Source organism: Simochromis diagramma, unplaced genomic scaffold (assembly GCF_900408965.1).
Source record: "Simochromis diagramma unplaced genomic scaffold, fSimDia1.1 OVJJ01000419.1, whole genome shotgun sequence".
In the NCBI taxonomy this organism is placed as follows: Eukaryota; Metazoa; Chordata; class Actinopteri; order Cichliformes; family Cichlidae; genus Simochromis; species Simochromis diagramma.
In genome coordinates, this window is record NW_024387244.1 from 1,747,970 (window position 1) to 1,773,602 (window position 25,633).

General features: G+C 42.1%; 1 protein-coding gene across 5 annotated transcripts; it reads left to right on the forward strand.

The window, feature by feature from the left end:
- The first annotated feature begins 240 nt into the window (after window positions 1–240).
- On the forward strand, window positions 241–24,867 carry eps15 (epidermal growth factor receptor pathway substrate 15). 5 transcript variants are annotated; one of them, XM_040053125.1, is made up of 25 exons: window positions 241–383; window positions 3,153–3,194; window positions 3,726–3,815; window positions 3,897–3,944; window positions 4,040–4,135; window positions 4,315–4,377; window positions 5,615–5,740; window positions 5,960–6,019; window positions 6,231–6,491; window positions 6,703–6,848; window positions 7,483–7,639; window positions 10,281–10,363; window positions 13,925–13,997; window positions 15,332–15,493; window positions 15,585–15,752; window positions 16,130–16,501; window positions 16,794–16,877; window positions 17,248–17,410; window positions 17,504–17,560; window positions 17,684–18,078; window positions 18,580–18,649; window positions 18,821–18,891; window positions 19,324–19,459; window positions 19,609–19,814; window positions 22,654–24,867. In XM_040053125.1, the coding sequence occupies exons 1-25, from the start codon at window positions 357–359 to the stop codon at window positions 22,792–22,794; spliced, it is 3,297 nt and encodes a 1,098-aa protein (XP_039909059.1). In that variant the 5' UTR covers window positions 241–356; the 3' UTR covers window positions 22,795–24,867. The 5 variants fall into 5 exon arrangements, with proteins under 5 accessions (XP_039909059.1, XP_039909054.1, XP_039909058.1 ...); XM_040053120.1 differs by having other exon boundaries at window positions 242–383; window positions 15,585–15,782; XM_040053124.1 differs by having other exon boundaries at window positions 242–383; window positions 6,231–6,467; window positions 15,585–15,782.
- Window positions 24,868–25,633: the final 766 nt, after the last annotated feature.

Here is a 25,633-nt window from a genome sequence, read left to right on the forward strand (position 1 = left end):
TGTTTGGTCGTAGTGGATATTCTATTTATCTATATATTTTTAAATGCCTTATATATTAGACATTTAAAATATATTTTAAAACGACCCATAGAAAAATGAATTGCCGATAGCAAAATGACGCAACTAAAAGTAAAGAAATTCATAGAGTGGGTGTTTCAAGTCTTTATTTGTTATTTATCTGTTATTTATCTCTGCATCCATTGGCTTTTGTTATTTGTGCACCTCCTCGCAGCGATGGAGGGATGGTGAAGCTCCGAGGGGAGGTCGGTCCCTGAGGTCTGGCTTCAGGGTTTTCAGCGGCCTCTACCGCTGCCTGTCGTCAGCGCAGCTTGAAAGCGGTGGGAAACAGAAACACTATGGCTTCCAGTCTGTCTCTTACTCAGGTAACACTGTCTTACAACTCAAATATAACGACAGCAAACGCTTTCTGCCCTCTGCCTGTTACGCTCGGAGATGTTTCGGCAGCGTCGGTTAAGCCTGGCTGAAAGAATCGCGGGCTTTCTTTGATTCTGGTTCCTCTTTTGGAAGTTTAGCCCTGCTGTGACTGGGAAAAGTTTCTTCCTAATCTCTTTGGGGACTGCGTAAGGGCGTAGCTAGCTAGCTAGCCTGCTAGCTAACAGCTAGTTTGTGACCAGTGTTGGGCTGTTTTAGAGTCGCTTTATCAAAGTTGAGATAAACCGTGTAAGCTAGCGCTACTCGTCTTCGTTTCCTTTCGGGTGTTTTCTAATCGTATTTAGTGCTGCCCCGGTTTGCTGCAGGCTATTTGGGTGTTGGGCTGCCCATGTGTGGCTCTGCTGTGGCTCTGCTGTGGCTCTACTGTCACATTTCTGCTACTTCAGCCTCTGCTAACATTGTTTTTCCTCTGATAAAGCACCCAAGCTATATACAGTAAAGCTTGTAGCCTATGTGTTGGATTTCCTTGCCTCGTATGTAGCTTTGTTACATGGTTAGACTGAATAGGCTGCCTTGTTATTGCTATTATTAGAAGTAAACATGCTTCGATGATTGGCTTGGTGTCTTTCCCCCCTGTGACCTTTCAAAAGTGGACAGCGTTAACAGTTACCCTGTTAGCTGCTGCTGTTAACAATTAGTTAATAGAGAAAACTCCTCATATCGTTAGCTGTTATGTTGTAACTAGCAAGAGGAAGTGAATTGTACAAGCAACTAGCCACCTCTACTGTGGTAAACGGTTGCACAGTTGCTGCTAGCTAAATTAAGTTCTAAATAATGTAGCGTCAGAATGTGTTTGTGTTGTTTAGGAGGCTACGGGCAGGTTAAATGAGCAGCTTTCAGTCGTGGACTTGTTACCTGAGCTGCCGTTACCTCCAGCAACAGACAAGAGTTGCCTGCCAGGAGCAGCTTTGAGATCCTTGTCTCTCAAATGGCTTAAAACCTGTGTTTGTCTGTGAGCTGTGGGAGTTCATTGGCCTGTCAGGCACCAGTGCTTGTTGCAAGTGTTCCTGTCAGATGCCCGATAATCCCCAAACTCGCCTCATGTTTGGTATTGATAGTGACATCAGTGTGCTTTATTACCATGGGTGGTTATAATCTCTAGAACAGTCTAGCCTGTCCCGCCAGCTCCTGCGCCCTGATGTTTCTGGCTATCTGCTGCAGTTTTGTATGGGCTAGCTGGGGGATGATTGAGGGGTGTTTTTTCAGTGCTCAATTAAAGTCACCAGTACAAAGACCACAGTGTTACAGACGCCAACAGTCCCAGGCACACTATTGTGTGTCATAGGGGAAAAGAAAAAAGTTGCATTGACTAGAGAAAGATATGTGTGTGTCAACAGTTATTTCACTGTAAACTGGTGGGTGAAAAAGCTGACTGATAACTTTGCTTTTTGTGTGCGTGAGTTGTTTTCTGTGTCAGATCTAAGTCTGTTTTACAGTAGAGAGTAATCTCACATGTGTCTGAAAGCCTTAGCCTCCATTGACCAGCCACTCCCTGGTTGATTCACACTTGAAACAGTTACTGTCCATCCCTTTCCTCCCTTTCTTGCACCTGCCAATTTGAAACCAAACAACCAGTTGTCAGTTTCAGCTACACAAATAAGGAAGCACTGCTTTATTTCCTCTTTAGTCCAACGGTAGACATTTTTCTTAACAGAGGAAAGAGGGGTGTTTAGGGAGGACATGACAGAAGGCCAGACTAACTGTTGCCTTTGGAGTGACGCCTTGTTGTAAATGCCTAAAGCTGACCAAGGGGCCCCAGGAAATGTAGCCTGCATCCTGAAGTTATCACAAAAGTTATCACTCTCTGTGCATGCAACTCAGCATAAACCTTCTGGTGTATTCTGAGTCATCCATCCATCCTCCAGAGTATTTGTATAGATCTTTATGAGGAAATGCAGAGTAGCTTTTCAATGAAACAGTCAGCTGATAAATCGAAAAAGGATTCAGTTGTTTGGAAAAGCGATATTTTCTCAGCCTCAGTGACATTTAAACAGTTTCTCTTTGTATTAATTGAATATATTTAGGTTGTGGCTTGTTTTTGATCAGGTACATCAGCATTTTCAGACATGTTTTATTTCAACTCAAAAAGACAAAATAGCTGCCTCATTTTAATAGGGGGAGATTGTGGTAATTATTAACAATGCTGCATAAATACGGATTTTTCTAAGCAAAATTACACAATATTTGATGTGCTTATATGGCAGGAAGTAGGAAAGTTTAAGAAATCGCTTTTTTTCAGGCATTTGTTAAGAGTAAAAGTTGGATTTATTGTAATTATAAGCAGCTGACTTATTAATGTTGAAAACTGCTGCACCTTGTTGCTACTCATTGTCATAGATGCTGTATTGTTTTTGTCTTTATTTGTTATCCCACCTGTAACACAGCCATTATAAACTTTTTGGTTTTGCAGTCACACTGTGGCTTCTTTAATTTAAAACGTTCTACTAAATGAGTCATTGAAGTCATTTTTAGTTGTTTTTAACACATTTAGCCAGTGGCTATACTTATAACAAGCAGCTCTTTAACTGGCTCAGTGGATGACAAACTTTCTGTAGCTGTCAAACTCTTGTTGGTTATTTCAGAGCTAACTTTGAAAAATCATTTGAACGATTAGTGTTAGATTGTTATAAGGAACATTTTTGAATTTAGGTAAAAAATGACTGTTTTAAATTTTTATTCTTCTCTTTCTCCTTAAACAGCTCTCCAGTGGAAACCCCATCTATGACAAATACTATCGTCAGGTATGCCATTGTATCTTTCCCATGGGTTACAGTGTGTGTGCATATAACTCCTGCATAGTTTGGCTTTACATGGCTCTGGATGGAGATGGAGATAATCAAAAAAAATAAAATCTTCCAATGAGAGGATGGGGTTTTTGTAGTTTCAGCACACAAACTAAACCTGCATTTATACTGCTGTCTTGCAGCGAGCAGTGATCTCACTTCTCTTTATCAGTTTCAGTGCCTGTGTCCAATAAAGGAAGTACCTCAATGAATTAATAATGTTTCCCTTTGCCCAACATGTCAGCAGCACTTCCTTTGAGCCTCATGAAAGACGACTAAGCCAATAGACTGCTGAGAAAATGGCTTTGGTTTATTACCAGCATTGATTTAAATGACTCAGAGGCTCCAAAGCTGATTTTCATGGTTTTCAGTTGTTCCCCATCTTTTTTCGAAGCTAAGAGTTTTGTCTTTGTTAGCATTTTAGCTTGTTATACTGATAGTTTCTAAGATGAGATAAGCTTTAATGTGTGTGTGTGTGTGTGTGTGTAGGTTGATCTGACTGGCAGCGGGCGAGTGGCAGCAGCTGATGCAGCTCTGTTCCTAAAGAGGTCAGGTCTGGCTGACCTGGTCCTTGGGAAGGTGAGTGGAGACGCAGCTCTCTGTTAGCTTTAATGTTCTCATCGATGCTAACAGATGTTTTATCTGTAAATGTCTCCTTAGATCTGGGATTTGGCAGACTCTGAACGAAAGGGAGCACTCAACAAGCAGGTACCAGCACACTGTCAAGTAGCTCCAAAGTGAACTCCTTCAGAAATGTGTTCATCATCACCGGGCTTACGTCACTCTTCTTCTTCTGCCCTCAGCAATTCTTCATAGCCCTGCGGCTGGTGGCTTGTGCTCAGAATGGCCTGGAGGTGGCGCTCAAGAGTCTTAATGTGGCTGTTCCTCCCCCGAAATTTGTAAGTCTGCTCCTGTGTGCTATAAATCCACACTGTGCCTGCTATTAAAGTCACTGCTGGTTATTTGAAGTCCAATACAGTAGATCTGTGGTATATTCACAGGTGCTTGTTTCACTACAAACAACTTTAACTGTTAGTATTTGGTCTTGGCTTTTAAAAATATTTGTGCTCATCTCCAGCATGACAGCAGCAGCCCGCTGTTAGCAGGAGGGGGGGCTGCTGACCTTCCCTGGGTTGTCAAGGTGAGGCGCGCTCCAACGTGCTATCTTTTTGTCTAAATATAGTTGTGATTGTTTTTTTTAATTCTCATGTTTTCCTAGTTTTATCTCCTTTCTTGTTACCTTAAGAGAAGCATCTTTTTTTCCCGTTGTGATCATTTAAGCAGTATGTATAGCTCTGCAATCCCAGTGCTACTTGTTAATAAACATGAATCAGAAGTACCAAAATGATCTTCTTTTTTCTCTATGTGCAGCTGAAGGCCAACATGTCTCTGCTGCTGAGATGCTGGTTAGCGTCTTGAGTCTGTTTATATTGTTTGAAGATGCTCAGATTTTCATTATCAGCGACATAATTTGAGTCAAACGGACAGATCGGGTCAAAGGGTTCGGAGACAATGTGACTTTGTAACACCAAGTTTCTCATATTTGATACACGAGTTTGTAAAACCCTTTTCATCAACAGTGTGATGGGTTTTTTAAGCCTAACGCCCCAAAATGGTTTTGTTTAAAAACAAAAAAACTGTGGCCAATAAATTGCACCAAATGTTGGATGTAACATAAATGACACTAATAAAAAAACTAAAAAAACAAAACAAAAAACCCTCACATTGATATTTAGTTTAAAACAATCTCAGAAGGTTAAATAAAAACTCAAGTTTAAAAAAGAAACATCTGAATTATTCCACGGTTCAGGCTTTAAGCGTGGTTAAGAGAAGCAAGGCTGAGACGATGTAGACGTGCAGAAGAGGGATAGTGGAAATACTGGACAAAGGACGTTGGATATGGAGCTGTAAGGCAGGAGGAAATGAGGCAGACCACAAAGAGGAGGATGTGCAGACTGGTTGGTGTGACACAGGAGGATGTTAGGGACAGGCTGGGATGTCGGGCCTCTGTGGCAACCCCTAAAGGGAGCAGCTGAGAAAAGAGGAGGAAAAGAGCTCTTTTTACATACAAGATTCACAACATGCTTTAATGAAGCCAATATGCAGCTCGCAAAATTAGATTTACAAGCAATGAAAATGGGGAAGAAAAAGCCACTGAAGTTTAAAAGGAAATTAAAGACTAAGAATCACGGGATGTTTTTCATCAAAGCAAAGCTGTGTTTGCAGAACGTTCCCACGTACAGACGTGGTGGCTTTGAATGTTTGTTGACTTGGACAGGTGTATAAGACTGACCTTATCTGACCAGCCTAAGCTGCACATCAGTCTATGTCTCCATTAGAGTGATTTTCATCGTGCAGCTGTTTTGTTTTTCTTCCAGCCTGAGGAGAAGATGAAGTTCGATTCCATCTTTGACAGTCTTGGCCCAGTAGGAGGGATGCTGTCGGGAGAGAAGGTCAAGCCCGTCCTGCTTAACTCCAAATTGCCGGTGGACATCCTGGGCAGGGTATGATTCTCAAACAGGACTCTTTGATGTTAGTTTCAAGTTTTTGCTTTAGTGAAAAATGAATAGAAACCACACCATACAGTAACACTGGAGCTTAATACGGAAGATTTAAAGCGTCAAAAGAAAGTGAGAGTCTGTAGCGAGTTGGCGGTGTGGCACTTGTTATTTTGCAGTTTTGTGATGACTGATGCTCATCAATAATATCTCTGTGTGTTGAAGGTGTGGGAGCTCAGTGACATAGACAGAGACGGCATGTTGGACAGAGATGAGTTTTCTGTGGTAAGACTCGAGTTAATATTACAAATAAGGTTTTAGTATTTGTTCACAACTGGTTTCACTTTAGGTTGTTCAACTGTGTACTGAGTCATAGGATCTTAAATTATTTCTATAGTTCTGAATCGAAAAGATCCAAGACATGAGGAGGAAGTGTGAAGACTGAACTGCAGGATGCTGGGTAATCATTTCTCATTACTTTGTTGCCCTTTCCCAGGCTATGTATCTGGTGTACAGAGCTCTAGAGGGGGAGCCTGTTCCCATGTCCCTACCGCCTCCCCTGGTGCCACCCTCCAAGAGGAAAAAACCTTCGGTGCCTCCCGTGATGCCCCTGTTACCCTCGCCCCCCTCTGTCAAAGACAGTCGCTCCTCCCACGCTGGCTCTAAGACTATGCCCCACCCTCCTAAACCCACCCCAGCTCCTGCCCCTGTCCCAGCACCAGCAGCTGCCCCTGTGAGTACAGGCTCCACCTCTCCTGTGAGTGCAGTGCCTGAGAAGTATTATTTTACTACTACACTGGTACATCAACAGTTACGATGATTTCAAACTGGCTAGTTCAGTGTGTTTTTCAAAAGAAAAAGACTAGAGGAAGTGCGAAGGTTTGTGAATCTCTCGTTGCTGTAAGTTGTTCTGAATGTTCCCGCGGTGGCGAGGAGTGTGGTTAAGTTTGTTTTCTCTCTCTGTACAGTGGGTAGTATCGCCAGCAGAGAAGGCGAAATTCGACGAGCTGTTCAACAAGACGGACGGCGACATGGATGGCTTGGTGTCTGGCCCTGAAGTCAGAGATATATTCCTCAAGACCGGGCTGCCCTCCGCTACACTCGCACGGATTTGGTAAGTACCGTCACTAAAACCTCCTCCTTTGACTCCTCTGTCCAGCTTCTACTCAAAGAATCAGTTACTCTGTTTTACGTGTTTACCTCGGAGAGCTTTGCAATTTGTGCAACATAAGGCATCCTGTGCACTTTGCCCTTCTGTTCACACAAACGAAGGAAAAAAGAGGAAGAAACTCCATGAAGTGCTACAAAGGATGATTTGCAGAGAGACGTGTCATAAGAAGTAGATAAATAGTTATTTTACACTAGAGAGAAATAATAGTGTTGGAAAATAAGGTGCTTATGTGTTTTAACAATGGCATAGATGGTTAGAATAGATACAATGTTCATAAAACATCTGTGAAACATTCATTTTTACACTTTATTTATAATAAGTGAAATGTAAAAACATGTTCTAGTTCCAGCTATAACTGAATGTTGCAAAATGCAGCAGTGCAGTATGTGTTCATGCACACGACCAGCAGATGATCTTATTATGGATTTTTATCTTCATGTGGCTGATTAGCTTCTGTGTGTATTGGTTTCCCTCACATAACGATTAGCCTGGCCATCAAAAATAGGCACTGCCTGAAGTATAAATCGTTACTGTCTTATGTAACCTGTGTGCTTCTGTTTTTTTTCTTTCCCCTCAGGGAGCTCTGTGACATTGGAGACATAGGGAAACTGACGCGAGAGCAGTTCGCATTGGCGCTTTATCTAATTAATCTGAAACTGACCAAAGGCTTAGACCCTCCACAAAATCTGTCCCCAGAGATGATTCCTCCGTCTGACAGACAAAACATCAAACAGGTGAGTCGCTCTCAGCACTCGAGTTGTGAATAATTATTAGTGATGTTTGGGTCCTTTTTACCCCTCAGCAGTAAAAGGTTCATCACCACACGGGCCAGACGGGTAATCGGCACGAACATCCAGTTAATGAACGCAATAACTTGAGAACGAGATGATGTAGGATTTTCTTATTGATACTGTAAGGCTACTATTAAAAACGAAGGCCAGAGGTCAAGTTGCCTGTAAATCTTGTGAATGCAGTAACTCGAGAAGGAAGTCACCTAGGATTTACAAATAAATGCTTCCAGGCCGTCACTATTTTATTTGTTATTATATTAATAACGGCCTGATACTAGCCATTTTCCTCATATATCGGTTTCTAGATAAAACAGCCAATAAATGAAAATGTAGTAAGTAGGGCTGCACGATTAATCATTAGAAAACCGCGATCTCGATTCATACTTATGTGCGATCTCATTTCCAAATGACAACTATTTAAAAAAAATAAAAAGACGACGACGATTGTACCGCATTTTGATCCGGGACGTAATCTGCATGAAAACAAGCGCTCACTCTTCCTGCTCAACAAATGACAAGGGCGGAGCCTTATACCACGTGATACAGAAGCTGGCTGCTAACATTGGCAGGGAAAAAACAACGGAGAGCACGTCAGGGATGATGAGAAAGTGACTGGAACCACCCAAACATCAATAACGGGAACCTTATACAGCGCTTCCCTATACCCGTCGACCTCCCGCAGGCACAAAGAAATTACGGAGGCTATCACTTATCACCTGACCAAAGATATGGCTCCCATCAACACTGTGCAAAACGAGGGATTTAGGAAAATGATCAACACCCTAGACAAACGCTACACGGTGCCGTCCCGCAGCTATTTTTCTATTGTTGCACTACCTGCTCTATACACGCAGCGTCGGAATTTCAAGCAGTACAACATTTTGCAGCAACGACAAAATGTGAGACATTTGTTGTTTTTATGTTTATTTATTGTTTTTATGTTCAGTCTCACCTGTTACGAAGTTGATGTGCAGTTAATAAGCGCAATAAATATTTATACTGGAAAAGAAAATCGTGATTCTCATTTTATGCAAAATCGTGCAGCCCTAGTTGTAAGTAAGCTAAAGATGAGAGCAGCACCCTTCAACTGTGTTATGACTGTTGATGTTGCATAGTTTGTCCACCAGAGGGCACTCTGTAATTTCCCTTTTGTAAGTCAGTAAAATTTCTGTATTTAGCGCTTTACGCAGATAAAAATCACAAAGTGCTTTACAACAAAAAAAATGAAAAGAATGGAAATACAACAAATAACAATGTAAAACAGTAAAATACAACAAATTAACTAAAAGCTTGCCTGTATAAAAATGCCTTCAGCTGCTTTTTAAAAGAACCAGTGGACTCTGTACAGCGTGAAACCAGTGGGAGAGAATTCCACAGCCGTGCTGCCTGAAAGGCCCGATCGCCACGAGTTTTAAATTGAGCGCGTGGGGCCACCAGCAGCCTCTGATCTGATGACCTTAGCAGGAAGAAGAATGCGGTGGTTGTTTGGCAACACCACAAACAAACAACAACTCGCTGATCTGAGCATAAACGAACTATCTACAGCTTTCTGTGATGATAAAACAAGTTTCTAAATCAGCCGATATATCAGATATTTAAATCACCAAATATTAGTGTTTGGTTTGATTTTAAGAACCCAGCAATCGCTTGCAATTCAAGAATTAAAAACACACAAAAACTGATCTCATGGACGCTGAAAGATCCTTAATAATGAGATTGATTGATAGTGAATTGGAGCAGCTGTCTTTTTTATAGCTTAAAACAGACTCTGGTTGCAGTTTTCACCATCTGTTTACAGCAGTGACTTATTATAATTTTCCATTGCATCAGCACTGTTAGATATAAATTATGTTGCTTGTCTTAATTGTGGCTTTCAGTGACGTATTTTTCTCTTGGTGTGTTTGTGCGTGCGTGTGTGTGTGTGTTGTGTATTTTTCCTGTTAAGCTTGCAGCTGTGTGTGTTTCTTATTTCCTCTCTCTGCAGCAGTTTGTTTCTTTACCTCGTCTTTTTGCATTTTTGCATTTCATCCATTTCACGTGCACTGACACAATCCTGAGTGAGTGCGATTCATCAGAAACAGTCTAGTGCATCTCATAACTCTCAACAGGTTGCCTCTTTTCTTATCTGACGTAGTTTTATCCTAAATATTTGAATTTGATATTTCGTTTCCATTTGCCCTTGTGCTTTTGAGGGAAGCTGACGAGAAACAAAGGTTACTGTTTTTAGTTTTTGAGATGCACTCTTATCGCTGTATCTGTTTCTGTGGTTGTGTGTTTTTATCAAGGCTTTGAAGACGTTTTAGATTTTTTTTTTTAAATTCTCAGTAGTATAGTTTAAGTAAGTGGTATCAGCTAGGCTGCTTTTAAAACCACTGTTCCCCAAGCCCTGCCTGTTGAGCCTCTAACAGTAGATGACTTGATGTGTAACCTCTGTAAAGCCGTTAGTGTAGTTCATTTGTTTATTTATGCTGTGACTGTCTTTTGTGTTAAGTAGTCGCTGGTCTCCAGTACTTTCATCTGCATATCAGTTATGTGGGTGTTTCTGCTCTTTACTGGTGATATTGAGTTTTCCTGTCCTCACCAGAACAACGCAGCTAACCTAGCAGCCGACTTCTCTGCCATCAAGGAGCTGGACTCACTGAGTAACGAGATTGTTGAACTACAAAGGTAATCATTTCTCCTCACATTTAAAGAAAAAGGCAAACACCTACATGTTATTAACAGAGTGATGGCGGTGGAGATGATTTCATTGGTGGTTTATATTGTTGGCCTAAAGATGAAGGGTTCAAGCTGAGTGTTTGTGAGCCTCTGCTGGTTCAGGTATGCAGGAGGGACACACTCGCACTTCTTTGAGCACAGCCAAAGTTCCAGTAAAAATAATAAACACTTGTGTTACTGCAGCAGCAGACGGTTAAAAAGACGAGCGGTGGAAAGGGTCTGAACTGAAAGCCAGTAAGAACTTACTCCATTTGATGTATTTTAACTATATATATAACAGAATGTAACACCTGCACGTGTAAAGAGATGGCCACTCTATTTGATTCCCATACCACCCTAAGAAAATCTCTCTAGATCCGCCCCTGGAGAGGGTGTAAACTGTTTGGGATTAATGGGATTTCTGCACTGATTATCTGCATTGTCTGAATGTCATCTAAGTAGTAATCATAATCAAACACAACAGAAATAATGACACACAACAATAGCACTTGGCTGAAGACTCTGCGGTCACTCAGAGTGCAGAGGGAACCTCAGCGCTACAACTCCCAAAGCCACTTTAAGTCCGATGAAGCAGAGGGGGAACCTGCAGGCGTTAGATGTGTCCTTGATCCAACACACCTGATTCAAATGGTTAAATCACATCTTTATAAGTTTGGTTGATGTGAACAAACCTCATTATAACAACTTTTATGGGATCTTAAAAGAAGCTTCAAAGAGACCCACGAAGCCTAGAAAGGCTACAAAATAATTTCCAAAGACCTTGTAGGCAATCACGTTACAATAAGCAGTGTGGAGAAAAATGTGATGGGAGTGTTGTCAGTCAACCTTGGAGTGGGCGTGGTGAGGCGAGTGCACCGAGAGCAAAACCTTTAGTCGTGACGGAGGTTAAAAAAACCCAGGGGAGCGACATAACATCTGCACCAGTCACCTGTTAAAGTCTTTGTCTCCACAGTAAGAAATGCACAAGTTAAAATGGTGTGAATGGAAAGACACAAATAAAACCCAGAGATCACTGAGAAGAGGACAGAGTTCTATGTAGATGTGACAACAGTAGTTGAACTCTTTGGCAAAAATGGAAAAATTGTAAATAAATAAAAATACCGAAACCTTCGCACAGTGAAGCATGTTGGCGGGAACATTGGTACATCAGGGTCTGCAGGCCTCGCAACATTTCAGAAAACAATAGATTTAAAATGATAACGACACAGGGCCATGTGAGGGCAGCAGTGCATAACCTGAGGTTTGCCTTTGTGATCAAAGCAAAAAGAACGGTTCAAAAACAAGATGATTCGTTTTTCTGAAAGTCATAACCTTGACTTAGTAGAGATCCTGAGACACGACCTGATTCCAGACTTTATGTTTTTACCTTCTTTTGCCTTTTTACTTCACATGATCTTAAATGCCAGATGTACCTTTAAGTGAAAGCTGCAGCAGCTGCACATTTGCATGCATGCTTTGCACATGGAGTCTTGGTTTGAGCAGTTGTCATAGTAATGGATTTCATTTCCATACTTCACAGAACGTAGCTTCCCTTTTCGTGAAAACTGAGAGGGAGAAGTGAGAAAGTGGCCTTTTCTCCTACCTCTGCCTTCCAATAAACACACATAGAATCTCACACACACTTAGACACACACTAGACGACAGCTGTTTGAAGTAAGAAGGATGGAAACTGAGTTAGAAATCACCTGCGGACAGATTTTATTTAATAAGAGTTTGGAAAGATGAAGCGTCTTTGCTGCTTCAGAATGGGGCAGCAGCCTTCTGTTCAGGATAAGGAGGTTGGCAGTGATGATGACGATGATGCTGATGGGTGAGTAGAAGTTGGGAACGGTTCCCTTTGCATTTGCAGCTCGTAGATTATCAGGGGAGTTGTGTGTTTGTTGTGCGGCGAGCGATAGAATAGTTTTTTAATAAGTTAAACTGAGGCATAATTTCTTTTGTGTCTTCACACAACAATATTAAAATGTTAGTTTTGTTAAGGTTGTGTGAAAAATACTGAACCAAAAACAAATGTAAGAGAACAAGTGAGCAGAAATACTTACTGAAAAACATGTTTAAGTAAAAACACCAATCAGTAGGGCTGTTCGATGTAACGATATATATCGGATGATGATATAAAAAGCGTCTATCGTTTCATTTTACGCTATCATTTGTTTCGTGGTGTCACAAAATAAACTGTTTACGGTAATATTTGTTCATGTTCTGATGTCACTGTAGTGTTTATATTAATTTCTTAAAGTTCTCTCTTTCTCTTATATTTAATATAACCACACTATGGACGGACAAGCGCCTGTTTTTATGCGTTGTCGTTAGCAACAACGACGGTAACAGCATCGCGTGTCCGCTGGTTTATGTTCCACGTAAACCTTTCACAATAAAGCTCAAGATCCTGTTGAGACTTTTCAAAATAAACTGAATCACGTGAAAGATGCAGATTATTTACGGATGAGAAGTAAAAAAGAGTCGCCAGGTGCTAAAAAATAAACCTTAGACTCAAACGTTAGAACAGGCTTTTCCTCGCAGCACGCCGTGTAATAAATACTCACAAAGAAAACGGCGGCTGTTACAACTTATGTCTAAAAATGTATCGTTTCATGCATCGGTTAAAACACTCGACTCCAGCTACATGACACCCAGCAGGAAACACTTCATGCAAGTCGAGCTGCCCGAGATTCACAGAATTTACAGAAAATGTTACATTTTTGTGATTTATATCGTTATCGGACGATAGATGTCTTGTATCGGGATATGAGGTTTTGGTCATATCGCACAGCCCTACCAATCAGGATCTTTTCTTTACCTCTGTATGTGCTTCCTCTTTATTTCCTGTTTCTGGTAATTGTTCTCAGTTTTCCTTTGAGCTGAAAATACTAGCACAAAATCCCTTAGAGTAATCGTTTATATTCAATAACAGAGTTAAATGTCAGCGAGGCCCTTTTTTTTGTGTCTAATGGTTTATATAACACCTTACCACAGCACTCAACACAAGCACAGGATTCCTTTAAAGGTAGTTGAAGTATCTTTTGTGCACAAGTTATGACGCTTCCTTTCTACCCCACCCGTCTCTTCTTTCCCTCTTGCTGCATGCTTGAAAAAGCGTAGAGAGGATGAGCACACGGACGGCTCAGATGATAGATGTTGGAGGTTGGCAGATCATCACTCGTCCCTCCTCCTCTCTTTCTCCCTCCATCCCCGAAGCAGCCATCTGCTTCTCGCTCTTTCTCCCACGCGTTTGACTGAGCAAGTACGTGCTCGCTTTCTCCGACACTTATCCTCGCAGTCGCCCACAGCGCAGCGCTCACACACACCTGCTCTCGCTGCAGGACTTGATGCTGCTTTCTCTTCTGTAAAGTTGGGAGTCGAGGAGAACATCATGGTGGCCGAGGGAGAGGAGCTGGTGGTGGTTCAGGGGCCGGGTAAAGCATGCTCACTAGAGAGCTGGCTTGGGCTTGGTGGGCTGGTGCTCTCCTTGGTGGTTAAATACACTTGTCTCCTTTGCTGCAACCCCAGGGAGAAGAGCTCTGTGGAGGAGGAGATCAAGGAGAAGGAGGAGGCCATCCGACAGCGCAGCACCGAAGTGCAGGTGAGGTCTCTTTGTGAGATTTTACCTGTATTCTAAATCACTGGTTTACAAAAACTCTTGCTGGAGCACAGTTAGTATGCATTAAACGCACGTGTGCGTTTCTGTCTGTTTTCCCTTTAAAAACCAACAAACAAGCAAAACGAATGCAGGTTGGTAAGCTCACTTTTATGGTGCTGAATGTTCTGGAGGGGAAGATCAATAACACATTTGATTTGCAGTCTGAGACGCTTGTTCAGAAATGCAGTTAATGATACTCGGAGAGGAAGAGGAAGAGAGGAAGAGGCTGATCTGCCTCGTCTGGGCTCTATTTTGGGAGCTGTTTGGCTTAAAGGGGCGAGGCTGCAGAGTTCTTTAGGAATGAGTCTGAGTGCGAGGGTGGTGTCGAAGGAGCTGATGTAGCTGAATTTTGTAGCTGCACTCGATTGTACTTATGTGCGAGTGCTTCTGGTTATTTATATTGTCTGAGTTTCTTCCTGGACGTGGTATACTACACATACCCAAACATTCCTCAGAGGTTAAGAATGGGTTTTGTGGCAGTCGTACCACCTTTGAAATCAAACCCTGGAAAGCCAGCCTCAAAACAGGAAGTGATTTTCTAAGAATCAAGGAAATACAAATTTTCTAACATGGGAATTTTAATAAAGATAAATGCATGCAAAGCACAAGCTTTTATTTCCATAATCTATTCTGCCTTAACATGTTGTTGTTAAAGCACTTTGTGTTGTTTCTGATATTAGTATAGAGATTAAAAGCTGCCGTTGTCCTTTCAGCGACAGCCGCTGCTGAAAGGATGTTAACGATCTCACTGACTCACTGAGCTGCAAAATGATCTGCAGCCTGTAAACGAAAATAATTCCACACTGTGACGTCAGCCTTTCTCCCTCCGGCAAGCTGACATATAACAGCCGATTGAGCTTTTTCAGGAATTGTATTAAAAGTTAGTATTTAGAGTAGAAATGTGGTTACTCTGTAACACTGTAACACAGCATTAGTGCACATTATTTTTTAAAATCCTTTACCTTCACTTGGTTTCACCAGTTTTTCTTCTCTATTCTTTTCTCACCTTCTTCATAAAACCATCTACTTACATTTTATGTGAATGTATCTTTTTAATCTTTTATTTTACCACCTTTCTCTTGTTTTATTCTGTTGAGCTGATGTAACAGTTACATTTACCTGATTAATAAAGTTTATTATCTTATTATTATTATTACTATTATCTTTCCAAAAATCAGTAACTTTAAAGGTTGTTTTCCAAAGTCTCTTTGTTGCTCACTTCCTCTCTGTTATTGAATCTCCCTCCCTCCCTCCCCCCTTTGACTTTATGTCCACAGGACCTTCAAGATGAGGTGGCAAAGGAAACCGAAGTATTGCAGCAACTTCAGACTCAGCGTCAGAAGGTTCAAGATGCTTTAGATGAGCTGGACCAACAGAAGGCCTCCCTGGAGGAGCAGCTCACTCACATTCGACAGCAGACCAACCAGGAGACCCAACTTGTAAGTTGCCTCCTTCTTTTTTTTTTTTTTTTTTTGGTAACCTTTTGAGGAGCTGTGTAATTACCTCGAATTCTGGTTACTTTCCTTTCAGATCTCATCTCTGCAGTCAGAGCACGAGGAGCAGGAACAAAGGATATGTCAGTATGAGGAGGAGCTGGTCCAGGCCCGAGAGGAGCTTTTGGCTCTGCAGGAGGAGAGCCGGAAACTTCAGGAGAAGGTCCAGGCTGCCCAGGAGCAGCTCACTCCTCTTCAGGAGTCTGTGCGTGACTCTTTCACACAAGTTGCACAGGTTAAAAGCTCTTCCCTGGTTTCGTACAGCATGTCTGCAGAGAAAACATTTTTTCATTTTTTGGCACCTATGCAGCTGATGGAAATGTTATTTTCCGACTGTAATCAGCAGGCTGCACAACTGTTACATACCCAAACGCATGAATAATAGCTGCAGTGATTATACTGAGCACTTCCAGAATTTCTGTGTGGACAGATGGAGCAACACTGCTGTGGCTCCACCAGTGTGTTCCTAATGCTGTACTTTCTGTGTACACTGGCTACAGAATTCATAATATCTGTGTTTAAGTGTTGTCTCTGCTCTTTAATCGTGTCATTTTTTATAAAAATTACTCTTCTGGCACGTAGGTCCAACAGAAACTGAACGACCTTCAGGTGGAGGAGCGATCGGTGACTGCTCAGCTCAGCTGGAAGAGAGCCCTTGAGGACAGCTCTCCTGTCATGGTCAATGGATCAGCAGGCCCCGCTGCAGAGCTCCACCATGGGGACCTCTTCCAGAGGGACCTCTTCCAGGAGGACCTTAAAGAACTGAGAGTGGAAGAGCATTCAGATTCAGAGGAGAGAGGTGGCGTGAATGAGAAAGAAAAGGAAGAGGAGAAGGACGAAGAGAGTCCAAAAGCTGGGGAAGATGAAAAGCAGAAACATGATGCCTTGGATGATCTCTACACTGATATGTACAGTCTGTCGAGCCTTGCCAAGCCCTGGGAGAGCAATGTTAGGGTAAAAACTACATGAATAATAATAAGAAGCACTCTTACAGTAGTTTTAAATGTGGACAGACACAGCTGTAAAGCCTAATGCATGCTACAACTGTGCCGTGTTCTTGTGGAAAACATCACAGATAATCTCAAAAAAATCAAAGTGAGTCTCAAAGGAAACAACACAGCGACAACAAAAACATGTAACCTACACATTACAATAACCAGATGAGCTACTCCGTCGCTTTAACTCAAAGCTTTTATCAAAAAAACATCAGATGCTGTCCTTTTAAGTTGTGCGTCTGTTCTCTAAGCAGGAACGCAGCAGCCCTGCGCCTGGCGTCTCCTCTGAGGTTACAGAAGATGCAAAGGAGTCACCTAAGGAGACCCCACCGAAGGTAAACTTATCCAAGTATACCCATGAAAACCAATAAACAGCATCTTTGTGACTCCTTGTATTTTTCTGTTCTTCTTCTTGATTTTTATCATTAGTATTTGTTTTCATTGTCATCGAGTGTGACATTTGCGATGTTTGTTTTACCCACATGTCTTTGAAATGTTGTCTGTGAAAAGCTGTTTGTACCAGAAGCAGATATGAGATGTTGGACATGCAGCGTGCCAGACAAGTGCATAGACTGACAGCAGACAGCAAAGATGTAACCTGATAGTTGTGTTAAATCATCAGATGGGTGTTAAAACCCCTCCCCCTCCATAACCACGATGCATGATTCACTGTAATGCTCAGAGCGCCGTGCCTCTCTGCGACAGGTTGCATCACCAGAGCCAGAGAGCAAGCAGGAGCCTGCAGAGCCGACAGAAACAACCAGCTCCCCCTCTCCGCCTCAGCCTGGCCCTCGCTCCTTGCCACCACAGGGCAGCCCTCCCTCCCTGCCTGAGATGGATTTCTTCCATTCAGACCCTTTTACCGATCGTAAGACCTCATCGTGAAAAATCAAGATGGAAAAAATAGTGTTTTTAATGCTTGATGAACGCTGGCAGACTGATGGTGTGTTTTCCTTTGTAGACGATCCTTTCAAAGAAGATCCTTTTGGAAAAGCAGATGTTGGAGGTGCTGCTCAAAGTATTTAATGAGCAATAAATGTCACACAAGCACAGCATTGTTTTATTTATATATATATATGTCAAATCTGACGAGTGGGTCTTATTATTCATTATGTTTCTCCTGCTGTTTATGTTAAATCAGATCCTTTTGGAGGAGATCCGTTCAAAGGCTCAGACCCCTTTGCTGCAGACACTTTCTTCACACAAACCTCCAGCACCCCGTTTTCCTCAGAGGACCCTTTCTCTGCTTCAGCCGACCCCTTCGGTACCACTTCTGGCGTGCCGGAGCCAGACCTCTTTGCAGCCAAGGTGAACGATACAGCAGCCGTACCAGCGGGTCCGGATCCTTTCGCCTCCAAATCCACCAATCCAGCGGCAGCATCCAACGATCCGTTCAGCTCTAAAGGGAACAACACAGCCGATTCAGACCCGTTTGGAGGCAAAATGACCAGCACAAAGGAGGCAGACCCGTTTGGTTCTCAAGATGGAGACAAGGATCCTTTTAGCAGCTCCCCGCCGAGCTCTGATCTGGCTGTGGTGAGTAGACCCGCTAATAAAACCTGTTTACAGTGTGTTGAGTAAGATTTTTGTGACAGTATTTTACAGAATATAATTATTTGTCCCAGATGTTTTATTACCATTCTAAAGGTTTGCAGTAATTTTAGAAGCACCGAGCGTATACGCCTGAACGCTTATCATCCACTTTATTATATATACTTTATATATAATATTCTGTATAAGAGTTTAAATGCATAGAAATGTGTTAAAATCGCTGACATGTAAATTGTTAAGAGGAAGAAGAAGCTAATTTATAGCAATGAGTCCCAAAGTTTGGATCTTAGCCCTCTGCTTATAGAATACGTTAGTTTTCTTCCCTTATTGGCTCAGAAAGAGTTAAAATACTGGTGGCCAAAAGAGGAACTGCTACGTTTTTGTTTGATGTACATGCTCTAGTTGTAGTAAATCACGTTACAGGTGAGCGTGTTTGTCCACTCAGGCTGGATTATAAAAACGTCTGATGTGTTTGTTTGTGTTTAGAAGGACACCGCAGCATCCAATGACCCTTTTGCTCCCGGTGGTACCGCGGTCAGTGCCTCCTCAGATGCAGGTACAGCTTGTGGCATGGCACCACCCACTGGGGACAGAACTCATAGCAGCAAATAAGAAAATAATGAAAAATAAATAAAGTAAAATGTGCTTTTCTGTTAATAAGATGCTGGATGAGGCATTGAAGTGCTGCTGATTTCATGCACTCGGTCGTTTTTCATTGATGTTTCAGATCCGTTTGCTGCTGTGTTTGGTAATGAGTCATTTGGAGGAGGCTTTGCAGATTTCAGTGCTTTGGCAAAGGTAATTTCCAGATTTTTAATATATCCTCTGTCACGTCGTTTCGTGCATCGTATATACATCATATATAATAAATAATTATCCAGTCTTATGTTACTTTTGGTTTATATTTGCAACTATAAAAAGCCCCGTGTATGCATGGAAAGGAATCTGTATGCACAAAAATGCCTCTGTCTCTGCATAGTAGTAAATCCTGCAGCCTTCTGCAGCCTTGAGCTACTGTGCAGAGAGCTCTTGTGAACTCGGTGTGGAAACACTAATTTCACACTTGCTGTTTACACCACAGTACCTGTACCTTTATTTATCGGGGTTTTACTGATGTGCAACAGAGCTTGCGAGTGATGACGCAGCCTCTGTGCTGTTCTTAAGTAAATTCGTGCACCTTCCTGCTTATGTAATCGATATATTTGATTTGGTTGGACCTTTTCATTCCAGTCAAATGGTGCTGAGCAGTTTGGAGTCGACAGCAGGAACCTCTTCCAGGAAGAGAGCCAACCTGCCAGCTCTGATGTGCCCCCAGCCCTGCCGCCAAAAACGGGTACGCCTACCAGACCTCCTCCTCCACCTCCAGGTCAGTTGATCCTGTTATCCAGAAAACAAAAAGTGCCTGTAGCTCTGTTCGGTTGGAACAGTGTAGCTATCACACGTCTGGGGATGTGCCAACAGTGTTCATGAAATAAAACCTGCCTTTGCTGAGTCTGCCCGTCTGTGCCCTGTCAGGTAAGAAATCATCCATCAATCGAACGGAGTCCTCCGACTCCTTCCATCGACGAGGAAACTTCATGCCACAGACTTCAGGAGACTTCTCCTCCTCTTCCTCCTCCTCCTCCCTGCCTGCAAAGGATCCTTTAGCCGACCCCTTCGCCCCCTCCTCCCCTCCTCGCCGCAACGCACGGGAAGCTGATGGATTTGCCAGCTTTGACAAAGTGAGCAACTCCCTCTCCCCATCTCCCTCACCTCCACCTGAATGTCAATAGCCACACCCTCTTCTCTCTCTCGCTCTTTTTTTTTTTTCTCCCCTCCTTGTAAACCAACATGTAGTTACTCAATAAGGATACAACCCCGAACAAATCAGGCCAGCTCTTGAAATCACTCCATCCACTGCCAGTGACGAGCCTTAAAGTGAACTAACCAGCTTACTAAAGCGTCACACGGTAGCACAGGCTCGTAATGTTACGTGATTCATACGCTTCTCCCAGTTAAAACAATAAAATCTTGTAAATCTTGTATTTTTGTTTTGGGTTTTTTTGGTTTCTTTTGCATTTCTGCTGCTTGTGTATATGTCAGACTATTGTTAATAATACAATGCTGTCTAACCCTGTAAACATTTCTTTTCACCCGCTCTATTATGGATTCATAATGAGATTCCACCTCATTTAACTCTATGACTGAAGATGCACTCTTACTTTGTGAGGAAATGCATAGAAATTATAGATACATTTATATATTCTTATTATATATTCTGTATAAACCAGAATGTTTGGCAGTGAATGGAGAGATGACAGGCTGCTTGTATTTGGCTTTTTATTAGCCATCCCAACTTTGTCACATTGACATTACTTCCTGTGCAAGTTTAGAGTCTCTATAATTACCGATGTAATTATCTGAGTTTTTATTCTTCTTTTAACACTAAATTTGTCTCAGGGAAATTTTCCCCACCCATGGGGCACAGTGGCATCAGTTGACCTTGACTCATGAGCTGCAGAGTACTGCATTCATACTCTTTATACCTCAAACTTTTTTCAGTAAGTTGCTGTTTTATAACATCACTGATTTGGGATAAACACCTAACCTCGCCTCGAAACATTAAATCAGTGCAGGCTGCTGTGAAAACTTGAACCCAAAGAATGGTGGAGGGGTTTCTTTTTCCTCTCGTTCATTAATGTGCTTCCAAAATTAATATATCTATAATAATATAAATAAAAGAAACCAAGAGGAAGGTGATTGTGTGGGTTAATCTTCGGGTCATGGTGGTCAAAGTAGTTCTATTAGTTCAACCCTTTTTAATGCTGCATGGAAATGACCTGTGAAGTTGCATCACATCAGAACACTGTTGATCCTCTCCTGTCACGTGAGCACCCTCGCATGTACCTGTCAGTCGCCGACCTGCATGCACTAACTGTGTCTTTGACTCTCGTTGACTTACACCAGTGCCTCCACCGTTTCTCGAATCATCAAAGTTTCCTTTCCCCTTTACTCTGCTGCTGTTTATTAATACAGGCTTTCCTCTGTTCATCCATCCATCCATCCATTCATTCATCAGTTTGTGTCCGAGCCCTCGTGTGGTCAGCAGTGTGTTGTGGAGAAGCAGATTGACTGTATTCTCTCTGTGTTTCTTTACACCTCTGTTTAATAAAGTGTTGAATCAAGGCCACCATCTCCGGCTTCTATGTGCATCCATGACATCACCACCTGTAAACCCCTGAGTTTAAAGGATCAAGTGTTTTACACGTTCAGTTCATTCATCAGAGGTTTGGACTATGCTTCAGCTTACTGTTGATAACTTCCCACACCATGTGTTGCATTTAGGATGGTTTCCCAGCCCATAAAAACCTCTCTGCTGCTTGTCAGCTCTGTAACTTCTGCATTAAAGTGCCACTGCAAACAGAGACTGTAATTCAGCGAATTACATAAATTACCACATGGGCACAACAGTAATAAAGTTAGGTGCATTATTAATCATTATAGATTCATATCAAGGAAGGTTCATTTGGCCACAGGTTGCTCTGTGTGTATATTTGTTACCCGGCGAGACAAACGGATACAAAGAAACCAGGAAATCACATTTCTGAGAAGCTACAGTGCGGTGTCAAGTAAATGAACTAAAACATGTAAAACTCTGTAATGATCCTTTAAAGTATCTTAACATGAAAAACAAATAAGAAGACTGAAGTTTTTTTCTTAAAGCTGTGGAATAAAAAGCACCATTTCTCTTTCCATGTATCTTATTTATGTTTGATTTCATTCATGTTTAAGAGAATTGGCGGGATGTTGTCTGCAAACTGATAAGTGCATGTTCTCTGTCAGATCATCACATTCTGTACACGTCTTCTCGTGCATGTTCTTCATACCGTGACCTGTTGTTATCGGCTCTAAAACAGTTGCTAGGAGATTCTCCTTTGCATGGCTGGATGCACGTGGGATGACCTCTGTTGCTTCTGTCTGTCATTCGTTAAGAATAATGAACATATTTACACAGTCTGCAATGATTAACCAATTTAACCAGTGGACTGTGTTTCCTTCCTACTCCTTTTGTGACCGTGGAGCTTTCAGTGCATGTGATTGTGGTCCTACAGCTGTGCCTGTTTGTCTTCAGGCTTTTCTAGCATCGCAGTCCCTGCTTTTGCCCTGATCATGTGGCTGCAGGAACTTTGCAAGGGTATATATGTTGGAGGGAGGACTGTTTTCATTTGGATAAAGGGAAATCAATTTCAATCGCCTTTCCTGTTCTTTCTTCTTTTTTTCTAATTTGTTTGGGAGGTCTGCAAAAGTCTGGATTTCTTTTAGACCTCATTGCGATGCACCTTTCTCAGAATGGGCACAGAGCTACAAATTTAGACTCCAATACATGATTTTTTTTTAGCACCCTACAATTGTGCGTCCTGACTCACTGTCTTTGGTTTCTGGCACATAAATGGTGATTACAAATCAGTCAAAGTGTCCACTTTGAAGGAAAAAGGTCTGCTGCTGGTGGGTTTTCAAAGTTTCAAAACTGCATCCATTGTGTGCGTATGTTTCTTTGTTTCCTCTGTTTTCATGGAGCAGTATCCAACCGAGGAAGACATGATAGAGTGGGCAAAGCGCGAGAGCGAGCGAGAGGAAAAGGAGCGACTCGCCAGGCTCACCCAGCAGGAGCAAGAAGACCTGGAGCTGGCCATCGCTCTCAGCAAGTCTGAACTCTCCTGAGGAGGCCCCGTTCCCCTCTACCGGTCTGGCTCGGCACGGCACGGCACAGCTTGGCCCGGCCCGGCCCAGAAAGCACCAAAGCAAAGTGGGGATTGTACAGGACTGATTCAGCATCACCTGCTGACCCCATGAAGAGACTCAAAACTCATCTCTAACTCGTTCAACCCCCGACTGTCCATCCTCTGTTGGTCTCCGTGGTTTTGATAGAGGAGCGTAACGTTTTTTCTTTTTCTTTCCCCCTTTTTAGAACGAAGGTGCAAGAGAAAACTTGTTCTAGTGTTAACGGCGTTTTGCCTTCATTTAAAATCTAGGCAGCAAGCGCTGCGTTAAGTCCCCAGAATGTAATTTATTGTAGCGCGCGCTCGAAACCACTAAACAAGCTACATTTCATTAAATCTCAGCTCTCTTTGTGATGAGATTTTAATAGACGTGCTAATTTTCTAGAACTCAAGAATTCCCCTAATTTTCTTTTTTGGCTCTCGATTAAACTTCTGAAGCAACCACAGTGAACTGGGGAGATTCTGTTTCCCAGTTTGTTCTGTTTCTATAACTCTGTAGGCCCTTTCTAACAGAGTGACCGTGTCCCACTCTCGTGCAGGGAAGATGATTTTTTTTGTCTTCATTTAGAGTAGGTCAGGATATTTCAACATTTCTTCGTGTTTAACTGGAAGTTGCGGCTCCTGTAAGATGTGAAATGTGTACAATGTGTAGATTTATACTAAAATGGAACAAATCTGCCACAGCTACCTTTTCCTTTGAAATGTCAGTCCTACCTTGCTCACCGTAGCACCTGTGTCGTGAGCATTAAAGCATTGATTTGTGTGTGTCGGGGGAGGTAATAATGAATGAAACTACAGCCATCACATTTTATGACTACAGCTTGGTTTGCATTAAAAACTAGGCCACACTACAGTAGGATGCAGAGCAGAAAGCACACGATCTGTTTTTCTAACATACAAACTAAGTTTCTCTCAAGTACTTTAGGATCTTTAAATCGGTCTAAAAATTTAAATTCATTGTGGCCCGACATGAAAGAATGTAACAAAACGCAAGGTTGTCATAGATGAATGTAAGCGTGGATCCTACCTTAACTGATCATTAGCTGTATCATTAATCCTGATTGATCTCCTTTAGGGAAACTCTCAAGGGCTCCTCAGCAGCTTGAATGCTGAGTGGATAACTGTGCGGTTGTCATGTTACCACGTGAACATTTGGTCCCATTTCAACGTGTGCCAGAGTCGGTGCTTCACTTGTTACCATTTGTACGATTTTTCTTTTTTTTTTAATCCAGGAGTCTTTTGCGCTCTGAGAGACTGCCTGGATTTCAGAGTCTTACACAAACACGGTGAAAGTTGTTAAGTGTTTCTACTTTTTCGTTAGAGCGGTGTATTTTCTGGCCGTGCACCTCGACATCTGCAGGGATTTAACTTGCAAAAGACCTCAGATGTGCTGAGGATGCACGCTCACATTGCACTGTGTTATCGGGCCTGTTGACAGCCACACGGCGGCACAGGAAAGCTTTACTAAACGTGACGGAAGGTTTTCTGCTGAGGAAAGGCTACGATGAAGTGCGAGAGGCCTCTGCTCTCTCATTACCTTAGCTCATTTCTTATCAAATAATGCACAATGTTTTGGACAGCTCTTCCTGTTCTTACTTCTTTAATGTTTAGCAAGAAGATAGTTTCCTCTTCTCATGTCTAACCAGTGTACTGTCTGTGGCTCATGCAGTACTTCCTACTGAGAGCTCTCGCTCTCCTACAATGAAGTTTATTGTAAATACGGGAGAGCACAGCTGCATGTCTGCTCTCCAGGTCTCTTGTTGTACTAGTTTCATTGCTTCATTGTCATGTATTCAAACAGGTTACTGTCATTTTTAACAATTCTGCACATTTCTCAAAACCAGAACCACTTACTGTACGTTTCTAGGCTTATCCATAAAGCTTTTTAAGCTTCAGGCTAATTGTATTTTATTTTGTACTTCCTAACTTGTAAGAAAAATCATTATTGGAAGGCTTTGGCCATGTAATGCATTTAATTGAAACAGAATAAATATTAAAAATGTGTAGTTTTGCAGTTGGTGCATTTTTTTTCCCCAGAGCATCTTCTTAATATATTGTCATCCACACGTGATAGTGCCCCTCCTGTTTCTCCTCGTACGACGCACCAGATCCCAGGAGACACAGCAAACCTCCGGGAGGAGCTTCAAAACTGGAGAGAAGTCAGTCAGGAGGAATAACGAGAGCGTAATTGTCTGTGGTCTCCACCTGCAACACCATTCCCTTTTTGGAAGTTGCCTTGTTGTTGCCTCCTGTGCACCTGTTGTCACTTTGATTTACAACAAAGGAGGTGACATGGATTCAGTGCCTCATGCTTTTGGCTGCTACTTTTCGAGATGACCACAGCAGATCATCAGTCTCCATCTCATCCTATCCCTAGCATCCTCTGTCACCTCGTCTTTCTGCATGCCATCCTTCTACATCCACGAATCTTCTCTGGGATCTCCCTCTTTCCCTCCTGCTTGCCAGTTCCATAATCACCTTCCTTTTCCAATATATCCACGATTCATCCTCTACTCATCCAAAAATAATCTCAGCCTCATTGATTTAGTCTCCAGACTGCCCAACCTGATGTTCCTCTGATGTCCCCATTTCTGAATACAAGAGCATATATTTCGTTTATAGTATTTAACTATAGTGTCACGATATTTCTTTTTTATTTAGATGTAAATATATTATAAAGACAATTATAGTATCATAAGCACCTTTAGTACTCATAAACAACCCGTGTTTACGTTTTTGTCACCTTTCAAGTATTTCTGTAAACACGCTGGGCAAATAAA

Excerpts from the sequence above, each read along its gene's own strand:
- eps15 (XM_040053120.1), top strand. The coding sequence starts at position 357 with ATGGCTTCCAGTCTGTCTCTTACTCAG. Across the intron at positions 16,502-16,793 it reads CCTGGGAGAGCAATGTTAGG|CAGGAACGCAGCAGCCCTGC; the intron begins GTAAAAACTACA and ends CTGTTCTCTAAG. Across the intron at positions 19,460-19,608 it reads ACCTCCTCCTCCACCTCCAG|GTAAGAAATCATCCATCAAT; the intron begins GTCAGTTGATCC and ends GTGCCCTGTCAG.